At 38.5% G+C, this 15,902-nt stretch overlaps 1 protein-coding gene across 1 annotated transcript in view; it reads right to left on the bottom strand.

Annotated features, from left to right (window-relative positions):
• Positions 1–361: 361 nt before the first annotated feature.
• LOC308385389 (homeobox protein NANOG-like) overlaps positions 362–15,902 on the bottom strand; it is a gene marked incomplete at its 5' end in the record, with an annotated part of 38,183 nt that continues 22,642 nt past the window's right edge. The window contains 4 exons of the mRNA XM_080864240.1: positions 362–1,301; positions 2,170–2,766; positions 3,831–3,933; positions 8,957–9,023. Of these exons, the coding sequence (XP_080720366.1) occupies positions 3,845–3,933; positions 8,957–9,023 (156 nt within the window). The 3' untranslated portion in view covers positions 362–1,301; positions 2,170–2,766; positions 3,831–3,844. The remainder of the gene's footprint in view (positions 1,302–2,169; positions 2,767–3,830; positions 3,934–8,956; positions 9,024–15,902) is intronic.

The following is a 15,902-nucleotide window of genomic DNA, read 5'->3' as shown; positions in this document are numbered from 1 at the left end:
AAGTTTGTAGCAAAATGCATTATTTCTATTTGGGGTCATTTTTGACCCCACTCATGGAAGAGTGTAGGTATTGGTAGGTTGTGCATCCAAGGGTTAAACAGAAAATCAGAAGTTTTCATACCTACAGCAAGTTTGATAAAAAAATTTAAAGATCTTATTTTTCATAACTTTCAGGACAGATTTTTAATAAGCTGCAGGAACCCTGTTCAGTGTGAGTAGAGAACAGCCAAGTCCCCTCCTCTGATAAACCTCCATCTGTGCCACTGAAAACAGATCATCAGACTCTGACTGTAAACATGTTTCCATTTGTCACTTCAGTCTTTACTCTGAAATACAGGAAATGACATCATGGCTCAAAATCTTTGTCATTAAACTTTTTCTTTATTTAACATTTTTTAACATTATTTAACAACTTTATTTAACTTTATTTAACAAAATTAATTCAATAAAAACTTGAGAACAGGGAACTGATTTTTCATTGAACTGTTGAGAAAAAAAGAAGGAAAACACTGAACACAAACACCACAGAAGAACAGTTTACAAAGATTCAAATGGAACTACGGGAACATTTTCATTCATAGCTGTCTCATTAGATCTTTACAGCAGAGTCTATCTGAACTCTGTGGAGCAAAACAGAGCGTGTCCGCTCCGACCGGCTCTAAAGGGTTAAGTTGGACCCTGAAACCAGAAGAGGATGTTTCTCTCTCTTCAGATTCACCGTCATCCTGTGATGGGAACGATTTCAGCCCTGCGTGATCGCGCTGATGTTTGCACAGAGCAGATGATGAAGTGAATGTTTTGGCACATTGGTAACAGTGAAACAGTTTATTAGTAACGTGGGATCGTTTGTGTGCAGAGTATGAACTGAGATTTTTGAAGCTCTTGTCACACTGCTCACAGCTGTAGTTTCCTTCCATGTGTGTACGTTCATGCTCGTTACAATTATCTGAACGTGAGAAGCTTTTGTCACAGTGTCTGCACTTGTATGGTTTCTCTCCTGTGTGGACTCGTTTGTGTGTTTTAAGGTGACCTGCAGTGGTGAAGGATGACCCACACTGATCACAGAGGTGCTTTTTGACCCCACTGTGAAAGAGTTTGTGTCGTTTTAAGTCACCTGATGTGGGGAAGCTTCTCCCACATTCTTTGCAGTATTTCAGTTTGTCTCCAGTGTGTTTATGTTGATGTATTTTTAGGCCGGCTTGCTGACTGAAAGTTTTTCCACAGATGTCACAACGAAAGTCTTTCCCACCACCACAGCGATGACAGGGTTGAGAAGTGGATCCATCTGTGTCGCTCTGCTTCTAAACAAAGACAGTGTAAGTCAGTCCTTCAACACTTTTATCCTGAACGTCGCCTGAAATAAAGAGCATCTCTGCAGACGTCCAATTATATTTAATTGTTTCAATTAACACACTCAGTTTACTGGGCTACGATAACTACAATACTACCACCATAATACTACAGCAATACTTATTTAATATTACAGTAACATCTGACTTACACTTAAGTACTACCACACTACTGTTTTTAGGGTACCCATGGTAAACTACTGTAACACTGCAATAATACTGATTTAATACTGCATTAATAACACTGTAATTGTGCAGTTATAACACTCAGCTGACTGGGACACAAAAAAACACTATTACCCCCAATGACACTGAAATTATAACATTAAATGGCTATTTTAACACTAAAAGTACTAAAGTTATATGAAAGCAATGATACTACAGCTACAATACTACGAAACATTACGTAACGATACAACTTTGTTAACCATATCAGAAGATTACTGAATGGTTTGGTTTTGTACTTAATTTATGTTTTATTTTATTCCATTTACACCTGACAGAGGAATGAGCTGCTGTAAACCAAAGGCCATTTATACACAAATAATAACAACACTATGATATACCATGAAACTGCCTGAAGATTCAATAACAGCATCATATCAGTTTTCAGGACTTTTTAGTTTCATATCAGTTTTCAGGACTTTTTGTTTTTCTTATGATCGTGTAAGCAAAAATCATAACTGAAATTAGAACTTGAATAATGGCTCAGAGCTACTCTTCGGTGCAGTAGAAGTGCTAACATGCTAACACAATTTAATGAGCAGACTTGTTCCAAACAGTCAGACTGAACTTACAAGAATAAAATAAAAATACATACCTCACAGTAACTGCACTTGTAGAGTCTCTTTCTGGTGTGGATCTGTTGGTGTTTTCTCAGGTACTGTGGAGTTTTAAAAGTCTTCTCACACAGGTCACATTGATAAGGTCTCTCCTCAGTGTGGGTAAACATGTGGCTTTGTAAGTGTGTGTCTGTTGTAAAGTATTTGCCACACTGATCACACCAGTACACATCTTCTCCGGAGTGAATGCGTAGGTGTATATTTCGGCTCCGTAGCTGGCTGAAGGTTTTTCCACAGAAGTCACAGCTGTATGCCTTAACTCCAGAGTGGGTAACTAGATGTCTCTGTAAGCTGATCTTTTGAGTAAAAGCTTTGCCGCACTGATCACAGCTGTAAGTTTTAACTCCACTGTGGATGACTTGGTGTGTTTTTAGGGCTTTCTTCCAGGAAAACGACTTTCCACACAAGTCACAGCTGAACAGTCTCTCTCCAGTGTGGATGAGCTGATGTTGTTTTAGTTCAGACTTCAAAGTAAAATCATTCCCACACTCGTCACAGGTGTATTTTTTCTCTCTCTTTCTTCTGTGAGGTTTGTCGGCCTCCTGAGAGCGCTGACCTCTCGGTCCACGTTGGTCCTGCAGTGACAGAGATACAAACAGAGGCAGTAAGTGAAATGCAGTCATTGAACAAACTGAAGCTTCAAACTCCCTCCATTAACACTAGTTTTAATCCTGAAGGTGGAATGTGGCACCAAACACCTTAAAGGTCTCTTATCCCCACCTACTGGTAGTAGTAACACATTACATCTAACCTGGTGTTAAAGATAATTAATGACTGTAAACACTCTAAAATCATGCCCATCCCTCCTGCTTGTACACAAATATTAATGCTAACACACTCAGAATAGTAATAAATGTTTACCAGGTCTGTACTTTTTTATATTTCCTGTTGCTGATTCTTATTATATAATTCTGTAATTGTCTAATTTATTCAATGATAATGAATCAAATGTAACAGTTACTAGCTTGGTTCAGTGCAGGATGATGTCAGAGTCTGATTGTAACCTGAGGGGTTTTTTTTTTTTACTTTTACTCTCTACATTAAAAAAATTATATCTGTATTTTCTACTCCTTACTTTTTCAAAATAGGCTTGTTACTTCTGGTTTAAGGCATTTGAGGAGAGTTATTTCATCACTGCAGGTATCAAAGATCAAATTGATTAGAGCCTAAACAGTAACATGTGAAATCCAATCATGATAATGTACTAATCATGAGAGATGAAAGAGGCAAAACTGTGTGCTTTAGTCAGGGGTTAAATTGGGCCGGTGTTTGTTTTTTGGCACAAAACCTGAACGACTGCAGGTGCTGATAAGGTGCAGTCGCAGTATTTCAACATCTAGCAATACAAAGACAACAAAGAAAATATTTTTTATGTGGCAGCGTTTCTATCAGCTCAACAAATATCAGCAAACACAAAACTCTTTATGTGCATTTTGTCTCAGTGTGATTTAAAGACTGCTGTAAAAATCCTCTGCAGGTTAGTGCAGGATAAGCAGGTAAGTTTACTGTTTACTGCATTGTATTATTACATTATTATTACATTACATTAATATAGCACAAGGTTCAGTTAGTTTAGCATAAAACATATATCGGTACTTCAGCTTTTAATGGAGTATTTCGTAACACTAGTTTCTGTCACCTTCTGTGTTGAGCTCATTGTTTTCTCTGCAGTGGCTGAGCTGAGTCCAAGTAGCTGTTGTTCCTCTGCTGCTCCGTCAGACTCTTCTCCTCCTGCTGATCAGCTGGGACACAAAACAGATCTTTGTTAGACTCCACACTGCACTGAAGTGTCTCATATGTTCATTTGAGAACACAAAGAACAAATATTTAGCTTCCCTGGGTGGGCAACTTGGTTGAAATAAACACAAAAGGTTTGAGCACCGATACCAAATTTAGCAGTATGGCACACCAGTACCAGGAGAGCAATTCCTGTTTAAAGAATGTCCTGGCCAAAAACAAACACAAAACAATCAATGGAGCTGCAAAAACTAGTACAGTGTTTCCAAACCACTGTGCCGTGGGGCACATACGTGTGCCGTGAGAAATGATCAGGTGTGCCGTACAAGATTATCCTGTCTGAGTGGGTGTAGAAATCTGAGCCATGATCTGAATAACCCTCATCACTCAGTCCACTCACACTTGGATTCTATACATGGATCAAGTCCACTGCACTACTTTCAAGTATTCTGAAACCTGTCCTCTAATGTGTGCCTTCCTCCTCTTTGTATTTACTCCTCCTCTCTGTCATTTATTCTAGCTGTCTTATTATTTATAATGTTTTCCAAGCACAGTTGGTATGGAGCACCCACAATTTAGCTGAATATGTACAATGAAAATAACAAAAACTATTCTATTGTATTCTATTCTATTTATCTTTGTTCCTCCATTTCAGTTTTGTTTGCAAACATGAAAATTATCTCACCCTCCAAAAAATTATGGAGCTTAAAAAAATCAGCAGTACTTCTAAATGTGATAAAATTAGAGCACAGATCCCCTCTTAGGGGCCGAGGCTGTATTTGTTTTAAAAATGCATCTCTGGTATCTCTGGCCTATCATTATTATTTTGCTAACAGTTAAGCAGACTCACTCGCTGAATACTGATCAGTATATATCAAATAATCTTTGAAATGATTCTAATAACAGGCCTCTCACAATGAGGCCAGTTTTTACAATCACATGCCCTGTGGGCCGACACAACTTTGCCCTGATAAGAAAAAGGCAGCTGTGTTTTAGCCTGGAATACATTTATTTTTATATTTCTCATAAATGTATTTTATTATAGCGCTTTTAATGCCAACATGTCAGAATTTTTGGAATTTAAGTTACCTTAAATGGATGAAGGGTGGTGCTAGCTAGCTTGGTTAGCTAGCTGCATTCAAAAACAGTGCAGGTGCCACAGAGATGCTAACTAGCGCTTAGTAACAAACCAAAAAATAATAGAAACTCTGATTAGACTAAGCTCATTTTAAAGTTTTCTTCTAATAATAACACTGTTTTCTTCTCTGTGTTTCATTAGCATTTGTTGATATTTTCTTGTAAATTAGTTTATAGCAGCTTGACTTGATGTAGAGGCTTTTTCTTTCACAGGGTTCACAAATAACTGACAACAGAGACCAAGGAGAGCAACAGAAAACTTCACTCAGGAGCTAAACTCAAGATTGACCGAACTCACATCGAAGTTACCTTAGTGCTTCTCTTTAGATGAGCCAGAACAATAAACTAAACACAAACAAGCGGGAACTGTGTGGCTTCTTCTTCTTCTTTTGGGTTTTTCTTTGGCGGTTAAAGCTTTAAGGTGCATTACCGCCACCTGCTGGACTAGATGGTTAATATCCTAAATGTCATCATTCCTTTTTTATGGCTTAAACTAATTGAGTGTCACTCTTTGTGAGCTAAAACTAGAGATTTAAAAGTATTTTAATAAACAATAAAAACTAAGACAAAATGTTTCAGTGTGTTTTATTCATTAACATAAACATCAGATGTCTTCAGCTTACCATTAGCTCCATTTCTTTAAGAGGTTTTGCTTCCTGCAGGCCACCACAGTATTCAAGAATGTGTTGTTTTGCCTGATTTAATAAAGGTTACACTGACTCACTTCTCTATCATCAGATCCAAGTGTGACATTAGCCATAATTTCCCAGGAGGGGACTTTGACGACCGTGGCTCAGGGAGTTGGGAAGCGCATCTGCAACCAGAAGGTTGTCCTGGTCGTTGTGTCCTTGGGCAAGACACTTTACCCGTTGCCTCCTGGTGGTGGTCAGAGGGGCCCGGTGGCACCAGTGTCCTGCAGCCTCGCCTCTTTCAGGGTGCCTGTGGCTACAATGTAGCTTGCCTTCACCAGTGGGTGGATGACTAAATGTGTATAAATGCTTTGGGGTCCTTAGGGACTAGTCAAGTTATACAAATACAGGACATTTACCATTTTCATCGACGCACCTGAGCGGAACCCGCAATCACGCCTCGCCTCCTTAACGTCTGTGCCATCTATGCTGTTGTGTTGTTGTTGGTATATGTCGGGCTGTGAGCTGAAAAGCTACAGCTGACTGTATGCGTACAGCAATGTGTGTGAAAAGTGGTCAATAAAGAGATGCTGAAAAGCATGTTCATGGAAACATCCTCGGGTCTGCCGTGATATGTTTACAATGGCACTTCTGCTCCTGAACCTCTGTGCACAGCGTCTGCAAATCAGAGCTGAACAAAGTCACTTTCATCTTTATGCAGGACTGTAAACTGTCATCTGTGAGGCGTGAGCGGTGTTTGTTTTTAACATAGTTCACGGTGCTGCTGACATAATATGGATCTGAAGATCCATAATTGGCCTAGCTGGGGTTGAAAGTCTCGTTTCAGCAAGCATACAGGCTTCCGCGAGTGTGACGCTTATTTTGAACGATGAAAAAGTAATAAAATAAGTTTATTTTTATATTTCAGTGTCACAATAATCTTCCAATTTAGAACTACAAGTTGAAAAAAAGAACTAACATAAGTAAAATACAGTTCAGCTAAATCCTTATACTTTATTTTCCCAAACCACGCGGAGCCGCAGGTTGCCAACCCCTGTTCTAGAGTAATGATTCTTGCTTCAGGTGTGAGAGGTCCCGGGTTCAACTCCCGGACGAGCCCATGTGGTGTTATATAAACTCTATGAACATTAGATCTTACATATTTCTTGGTCAGGTGCCATTTGAACCACATTCAACTCTTTAACAATAAGTCTGCACCTGCTTTGTGGAGGCAACTAATTGATTTGATAAGAACTTTCCAAAAATCTCATCCAATTAATTCTCCTTTACAGATTGTTTAACTGTCACTTTTTACAATAAGAATTCTCCAACAAACTTTTGGAAGAAAATTATTTTTCTTTCATTTGTTTTGACCCCAAACTAACCAAATGTAAGGCTTTTTTTCATCAGCACAATAGTTTTCAATTTCACGTTGGTCTATATTCCCCACATCCTGTTATGTCCTTGTTCTCTTTGGGAATCACAGATATGAATATAATCAATTGATTAATTAACCATTGAATTCCACTGATGTGTTCATCCACAGCCTCAGGTCTTTGTTACTGTTGGGGGTGCTGGATGACCCGGTTCTTCTGGATCCATCTGTGTCTGCCGCTGGCTCCTGGGGGCCATTATTGCAGCTTCCCACCCTCATCATCAAGTACAATGGCGACAAAGAAACACACATACTCTCTCTCTCTCCAACAGACACACCACAAGATGATTGCTGGTTTATGTATCTGTGGATCTTCATGTGCAGCAGTTCTTTGTAAAATAACAAAAAAACCAAAAAAAAACAATAAATCAGCAGACGTAGTGAGGCGTAGACTGTGACAACACGAGCTTGACACGGGGTCTCATACTGTGATTGTGAATATAGGGGATTGTAGCTCAAGTTAACGTGGAAAGATAGACGTCTAAGGTCTCTAAAACATTTGGATGTTCAGTAGGGATGGGTATTGATAAGATTTTCACGATTCAGATTCAGATTGTAAATGTAAAATAAAATAAATATTCTTCTGTAGCAATAACAAAGTATAACATAAATTATTCTGTAGCAATTACACAAGAATATCCAGTAATGTCCCTGCCTACAATTACACACATTCACTTACCAAAAATCGGGGTATCTGCTGTGGCAAATGGGTGCAAGGCTTTGACCACAAACTCAGTCACTGCTCGGTGACATTCGTCTATCCTGGCCTGAAAGGAGACGCTACCGGTAGACTGCAGCGAGAACTGCCAGCATCTGAGCCAGCCAGACTCTGTCTGTCTCTCTCATCATGGTCACCTAAATGCACAGTAATGGCAGGTTTTGTAATAAGGCAGATCGCGCTAACATAATATGCACTGTTAGTTGATTATTTACCTGCCGCATTAACGGGAGAGGACGTGTAAACGTTACCGCTGCTGCTGGGTTGAGATTCACGAGTCCGGAGCGGAATTAAAAACATGACATTCATTTAAGGTTATCGCGTGTTTTGTGAGCAAATGCTTTTGCATATTCGTAGTGTTTCCTCCCTTAAATGAAATATCTACTTGGCAAGTATTGCAAGTTGCCCTGTTGTCATCCGTTCTCGTAAAGTATAATCAAACTTTTTAGCGTTTGAGCCGCCATGTTTCCTGCCAGGTAAATGACGCTCCGCAACGTGGTGACGTCATTCGGGGCGACTGGAATCGATAAGGGAATCGTTTGCAAAAATGGCAAACAATTGAAACAGTGGGAACCGGTTCTCAACAAGAACCAGTTTTTGATACCCATCCCTAATGTTCAATCTCTGAAGAAGGTTTGGAGACATGTAGAAAATTCAGTTTTGAATAGGTGAAACAAATATTTTATTTATAGTTTCTCATACACAAGGCAGATAATATTCTTTATGTATATTATTTTTTACAAATACTGGAAGCTACAACCTGAAATAAAACACATTTTCATTAATTCATCTCTTATTATATAGAAAACTTCGATGATGTTCTGTCTCCCAGTAGGTATTTTGGATCGAACAAACTGTATTTAAAATAGCCAGAGTCGACTGAATTCAAATATTTCTAATCAAACGGTTAAAAATAAAGGGCCAAAAGTTCACCCCAATTGGAGACTGATATGTTGAGCTACATGAAGACAAGAAGATTAAAACTTAATACAAAAAAAGCTGATATACATTAAAATATTTGTAATTAAAGGAACATTAGCTGCTGTCAAGGCTCTAATTTGCTCCTTCAAAACTTGTGTTGTCAACTCTGGAGTTGTTTACATTCATACCAGTGTTTAAAACAACAGGGTTGAATTCATAATGTCCGTTGCCTGGTGGCATCGACCAGCCAAACATCTGGTATATGAATTTGTTAAAACTCAGTAATCTGGTGCAGTGTCTACACCTGCCAACTACAAAGAAGCATGAAGCCTGTCATGAAGTCAAGCTTCTTGTTCAAAGCCTTTACATGCTTCCTCCAGGACACTGATATGGTTAGCAGATGTAGTTCAGAGGAAAGAAAAGAATTCCTACAAGGTCAGTAGATCTGTAACACAGTCTGGATTTCTTTAGGATGGAAACATTACTTTTCAGAGACACGGAGCTCAGAGAAAACTACAAAAGTGGGTTGTCCATACCAAAATAATCTAGATGGATAAACTGCACCAAAGGCAAGAGGAGAAAATATTGACAGTACTGTGCAATATTTAACTTCTACAACTTCAGCTACACCAACACAAGGGAGGAAGTGGCCTTTCTCTACCCCCCCACCCTCTTTAACTGACCACATGGGTCAGAATATTTACTGTTATGCTTTGGCACTAGTCACAGGCATTTTGGCTGCATTCCTACAATTTGCCACCAGATTTCACTTGAACATTGCTCACTGGGCAACAATGCTGAGTACATACCTGTTGAGATTCTGAGAGATTCAGATTGATGAAAGCCACCTGAGTCTTCCAGTCTGCCATTTTTGCAGCTTCACAGACTAAAAAAGACAAAACTGGTTTAAGCATCTCTGCTGGAGCAGGTGGTTTGTTGCTGAGGATTCGAAGCATCTGTTTGAACCATCCTGTTTTGCAGTATCAACAACCACACTGATGTCAGCTCAGTGAGAGTTGAAGACATGATAACCAGTCATGGGTTCATAAACTGCATTAGGATGTACCTGTTCCACTTCACCCACTGAACCCAGGAGAGTAGGCACTGGAAAATCTCTTCTCCTGACCAGAGTCTGTGACTGTAGAGCAGCTCTTGGTGAGGGTGTGTGCCTTACTTGTGAGGTGCTGTGGAGAGAAACAAAGAAATTGACCAAAAAAAAAAAGTAGGCTTTAAGAAAACAACCCTCCCAAAACCAATGTGAATATAGACTGCTCCAAAAAAAAAAAAAAAAAAAAAAAAAAAAGGTAACACAAAAAGATGAGACCCCAGATGTGAATTACATAGAACAACAAAATCACAAAAAATCATCAATGGAAAGAGACATCAGTGTAATGTTTTAAGAGTTTCTATCAGGTCTTTGCAGGGAGAGCTGAAGCTCTTTTAAAGACCTGTTGGTCAGTCTCAACACATTCTTGACCAAACCATTGACTGCTGAGGGCCTTTTAAACTGAGGTCAGAGTGAGTGCAATGTTCAGGCAATCTGAGTCCACGAGGGCCAGTGTCCCTGCAGGTTTTAGATCTCACCTTGGGTCAACACACCTGAATCTCATGATTAGTTCGTTACCAGGCCTCTGGAGAACTTCAGGACATGTTGAGGAGCTAATTTAGCCATTTAAATCAGCTGTGTTGGTTCAAGGACACATCTAAAACCTGCAGGGACACCGGGTGGACTGAGATTGTCCACCCCTGCTCTGCACCCAACCATCTGCTTCATGCTTCCCAACAGCTTAAACCAGTTTCTTCAAACTGGACTCCCTGTTCAACTGTGGAGGGAGAAAGCAGTGTCATGATTTCAGTACAAACAAAATCATCTGTGCCCACGCTTATTCAATCCTACTGCAGACAAACAGCTAGTGATGGCCCGCTTGAAGCTGACGCTCCGGTGCGTGTGTCAAAAAAAAAAAATCAACACACTGCTTCAGAAGCACTGTGTCGAAGCTTGATTCATTTGGCCAGAGTCACGTGATCAGTGACGCTCGAAGCTTCATTTAGAACCTAACTGCTTCGGTATCTGATTCAATGGTTTATAAGGAAGCGAATCATTCGCGGGATTTGTGGAGTGTTTTGATGGTGACAGATAGCAAACCACTGATATTTTTACTGAGAGATTTGGAGCCAGCGAGGAATAGAGGAGTTTCTGTTGTGTGGGAGTGTTTTGAGTTGATTTTGATCAATCGGGTGGGTTTTCCAGCTTTGTGTTCTTGTTGTTTGCTTTTGTTTTGTGCGTGTTTGTTTTATCTGACAACAGGAAAAACTTAAAATGTCAAAATCTGCTTTTCATAATATAAATATCATTAAATAACTTTAGAAAGACTTCTATTTGACTCTTTATATTTAATGTTATAAAAATATATATTTTATGTTTTAAATAATCTTAAACTGTTAGTCTGCAAAATGTGCAGCAATTTAATTTATTTATTCTCTTTAGCTGATAGTTTGTGGGGCCCAGTTAGACTGTATAACATTCTTTAAATCGTTATCAATAAAAGAAAACTAAAGGAAACACATCTAAAGCAAAGCACGCAAGAGAACCAAAAACTCAGCAATCCTCTCTGCTCCAACTGACACTGCATGAACAGGTGCCTAAAATAAGCAATCAATACCACCCAAATCACATGACCCACCACAAACTATCACAAAATACTTTCAATACAAACCTCTTAAACATAACCATCAAAAACCACACAGTTAACAACAGCATGCAATCTGTATATTAAGTTAAGGCTTACTGGGCTTAAGCCCGGGTTGTTTTTTCAGAAGCCCGGGGTCTTTTGGAGTGTAATTTTTTCATAGTTAGATGCCTGGCTGACAACTGTATAAAACAAAACTACACACAATATTCGAAGCACATAGTGCACACTGTGGGAATTCACAACTGTGCGTAAATCCCCCCCCTAATATTGGTATGATCCGAGCTCAGGCACTAAGCACTGAGCGAGGGGGCGGGGCAGCTGCTGCCTGCGAGTGCGCTGTTGGAGAAAAGGAGCCAGGCAGACACAGTGTTGCCAACTTAGCGACTTTGTCGCTATATTTAGCGAGTTTTCAGACCCCTTAGCGACTTTATTTCTAAAAAAAGTCGCTTAAAAAAGACGTGAAAGCGCGTATCGCTTTTACTCTCAACAAGCAGCGGGTGCTGTAACACAGTCAGTTCTTCTTTTACTCTTTTACTCTTATGCTGTTTTGTGGATCACAAGGTTTAAAACTACTTATAAACACACACACAATGTAACTCCACCAGAGGGCCTATTTCGGGTCACTTTTGCCGGTCCAAGCCCGGGTAAAGGAGCAGGGTTGGAATTGTGACATTAAAAAAAACAATAATTGCTAAAAGAAATTTAATTTGTAGTTCTAAATAAACTCTAAATGCATTTAGGACGTTTTTTACTCACTTTATGTCTCTTCCACGATGTTATTTCTCTCTCCAACAACATAGGTTACAATTAGATTAGCATGACCAATTATGCAAATTAGGCGATGACGTCATTTAGCGACTTCTAGCGACTTTTAGGACAACCAATAGCAATTTTCCTTACTGAGGAGTTGGCAACACTGGGCAGACAGAGGAGAACTGAAGTTTGACCAGGTACCAAAGCAAATCATTCCTACTGTACAAATAATGTAAATATGACGGTGCATCACGAAAGATTGATATCAAACTGATCACGTGACCCATATTACGTTACTTGCTCTTCAAGTGAATCAACAAATGGCGAAATGAAAAGCCGAACAACAACAATGCTGTTTCTTTAGAGAGTCTTAGCTTACATGTGTGTTTATTTCATATTTTCAGTTGTTACCCTCCACGGCTAAATAAATCGGTTTCAGTAATGTACTGATATACAAGAATGGACATAAGGGGCTTCTTTCAAAGAAAAAACTCTGGTAGATGTTATTTTATATATTATGCTTTGTATGTTGTTCAGTATATTTCTATGCAAGACAAGAGGAACTTCAATACACAGCAGTATATTCACAGTTTAAACCAGATATTTACATACACTTTATGGAAAACACAAGAACATTTTTTTACTGTTAAACATCAATTTAAAGTAAACTTGTTTTGTTTTGGATAAATAAATATTGAAATATCTTTTGAATTAGTTAAACGTCAGAATAAAGAGAGACAGAGCTGTCTATTTTTTATCACTTTCATCAAATTTAGGAGTACATATACACTAAGTTTATTGTTAATTAATAAGAAAACTCCAGATGTTTCCATTCTGAGCTGAAGAAGCTTCTGATAGGTTAGTAGAGTCCATGTGAGTAAACTGGTGGCACACCTGTGGATGCATATAAGGCAAAACACAGAGCCTGTTTCTTTTAAATGGGAAAATCAAGAGATGTCAACCAAAACACCATGAAGAGAACTGGAGCTCCGTAAGTGTGGCTCAATTTTGAATACAATTTGGTGCCATTTGCAATTAAGAAATACAGATAGTTTCTCTCTTTACTCTTAAAGTTAACAAATATGTTTTTATATTTATCAATTAAAAAAATAAACATTTAGTCTGATTTGATGTTACAATTAAAAAAAGTGTTTGTGTTTTTATCTGAAGAGTGTGTAAATATCTGGTTTCAACTCTATATTTGATGATGTTGGTGTTTGGCTTGATTGTCAGCATAAAGAGGGAGAGAGAGGAACAGAGAGGGAACAAGAGCTATGGAACGCCAGGACTGCCATAATGAATTAATTAAATACACCATTAAATAATTAATTAAATGTGGCAATAATTAAATAAAATTGGAATTAATTAGTTAAATAAATAGGTATGACACATGTAATTAATTAATTGACACATTTAATTATTTATTTAATGATATATTTAATTAATTATTTATGTATTTCACATTTTAATTAAGTATTGACACATTTCATTAATTATTTAATGATATATTTATTTATTTCATTTTGGCAGTCCTGGCGCCTGGCTCTCATCTTGAATTAATTTTATCTGTCAGCCTCACCCATCAAACTCAGGGGGCGGGGTTAATTAGTTTTAAAATACCCCGTTTTTCTGTCACCAACTACACTTTTAACAGTGTTTTAGCCGCGAATGTCGCACCGTAATCTTCACATGTCTGGTCAGGTTGTCAATATAGAACATGTTTGCAAAAGTGCTCAGATGTTTTCAGAGATTTCACTAGCTCTGCTAACAATTAGCATGCCGAGTGCACCCAGGGGGTTACGTTAACCGGTTTGTTTACATATTCCACTCTCCGTGTTCCACATGTTGCATTCGCAGATTCTCATTTTCACCGAACGAACGTCTCTTTCCGCCTGGTCTTGTGTCTCTGTGCTTCTGTAACATAAAGAACGAGCTGACATTTTTCTCACGAAACCAGCGATCAGCTCAACAGACCCTCAGTTTACCTGCATGCATCCTCCTCCTCATCTGTCAGCTGTTTAACACCTGCTGCTAATTCAAGAAACATGCCTACGTTACCTGGTGATAGTCACAGTTTAACTGGGCAGCCGGTGCTCGATATAACACAATGTCAGCGCATTTTTCTGCACAAGATAAGGAAATATAGTGTTTTCCCCGAGCGCAGAGCTGCTGGAGCTTGTTTCCTTACAGAGCACTTTATAGGCGAACCAGCTTCATCAGCGGCTGATGTCCAATCACCGGCACACAGCTTTGAAACCTCGCCTGAGTTTTGGCTCTCAGTGGTTAAACGCTGGACTTCATTCACTCAGGTTCTGTCTGTCGGGTCACGTTTACTTCGCTGTTTTATTTACAACTGAGCAAATCGGTTTGGCTGAGGTTAAAGTTACGTTTCATAACTGCATAGTTTCACAGACGTTTAATGGTTCACTGGCACATGTGTTAGACTGAACTATTCGCTTTTCTTTATCTGGTGTGTTTTGGATTTAACAGTGAATCTTGAGAGTAAACTAACTTTTAAAATGTTTTAAAGAAAGAGAAGAGAAGGCGCATTTCCACCGAGAGGAGTTTGCAACAGCGTGTTCATCATGAAGACTGCAACCTGGACAGAAATATTATATCATCTGTTTTTTAATAGTTATTCAACTGTATTCTAAGCACCAGCTGCCTGTTAGAATATTTCGAGTTTACTTAAATAAAAATAAATGAAGTTAACATATAATTTGTGATTTTTTTTTTCTCTTTTTTTTTTCTTTTTCGGTCATGTTATGTTTAACTGTCAAAGGCTTGTTACAAACTATGAAACACATGTGCAGACTTCTGGATGTTTTGTTCTTTATGCTGTAGATTTTCACGTCTCTGGAATAGTTGGCAGTAATAAGGATGATTTTTTGTAAAATCATATTGATATGATCCGTGACATATTCGTAGATGACCGTTAGATTAGTCAGCTGGGAAACTCTGTGTTAACTCATGGAGCTGAAGATATCGTGGATATGCTGACCTCACTCCGTGGTGTACAGGGCCGTTTACCCTCATGATTAATATACACAATAAAAATATTAGCCGAACATCATGAAGTCTGTATGTGTTTCATAGTGTCGAACAACCTTTGTACAGTTAAAGCCAGCAGTTACTACATGACGGAAACACCAACGTTATCTCTTTTATGCGTTTATACGCAGGTCACGCTGATTACTGAACAAAAACCCAAAGATCAGCTGTTAATCGAATTTATTTGCTTTCTCTCCTCCTTAAACATGTTTTTAATGTTAGTTATAATTCAGAATAGAGCAGGGCGATATGGCCAAAAATATTTATCACGATATATATTTGAAAATTTGCGATAACGATATAACTGACGATATAATTGGTGCGAGACAAAATACAACTCCACAACATTACTAGCGCAAAAAGACAACCTTCCATTTATTTTCACTTAAACAAGAAGCTGGTTTTTATGTACATTAAAGCTTTATAAAAATGTAACAGTGCAAATGCAAATTCCTTGCTGAAAGTTTAACCAAAAGGCATTTCCAGTAGAAATGGGCTGACATATCCTGAGCATAACCATGTATAATATCCACTGAAGTTAAAAAGAGGTGCTTTGCAACATTAAACTGCAGTGTGCAGTACGTATTTTTCGGACCATAAGGTGCACGGGATTATAACGCACATTAAGTGAAACAAA

The sequence above is a fragment of the Rhamphochromis sp. 'chilingali' genome (genome assembly GCF_963969265.1).
Source record: "Rhamphochromis sp. 'chilingali' genome assembly, chromosome: 18".
NCBI classification, from domain to species: domain Eukaryota; kingdom Metazoa; phylum Chordata; class Actinopteri; order Cichliformes; family Cichlidae; genus Rhamphochromis; species Rhamphochromis sp. 'chilingali'.
This window is presented reverse-complemented; position numbering and strand designations above follow the sequence as displayed.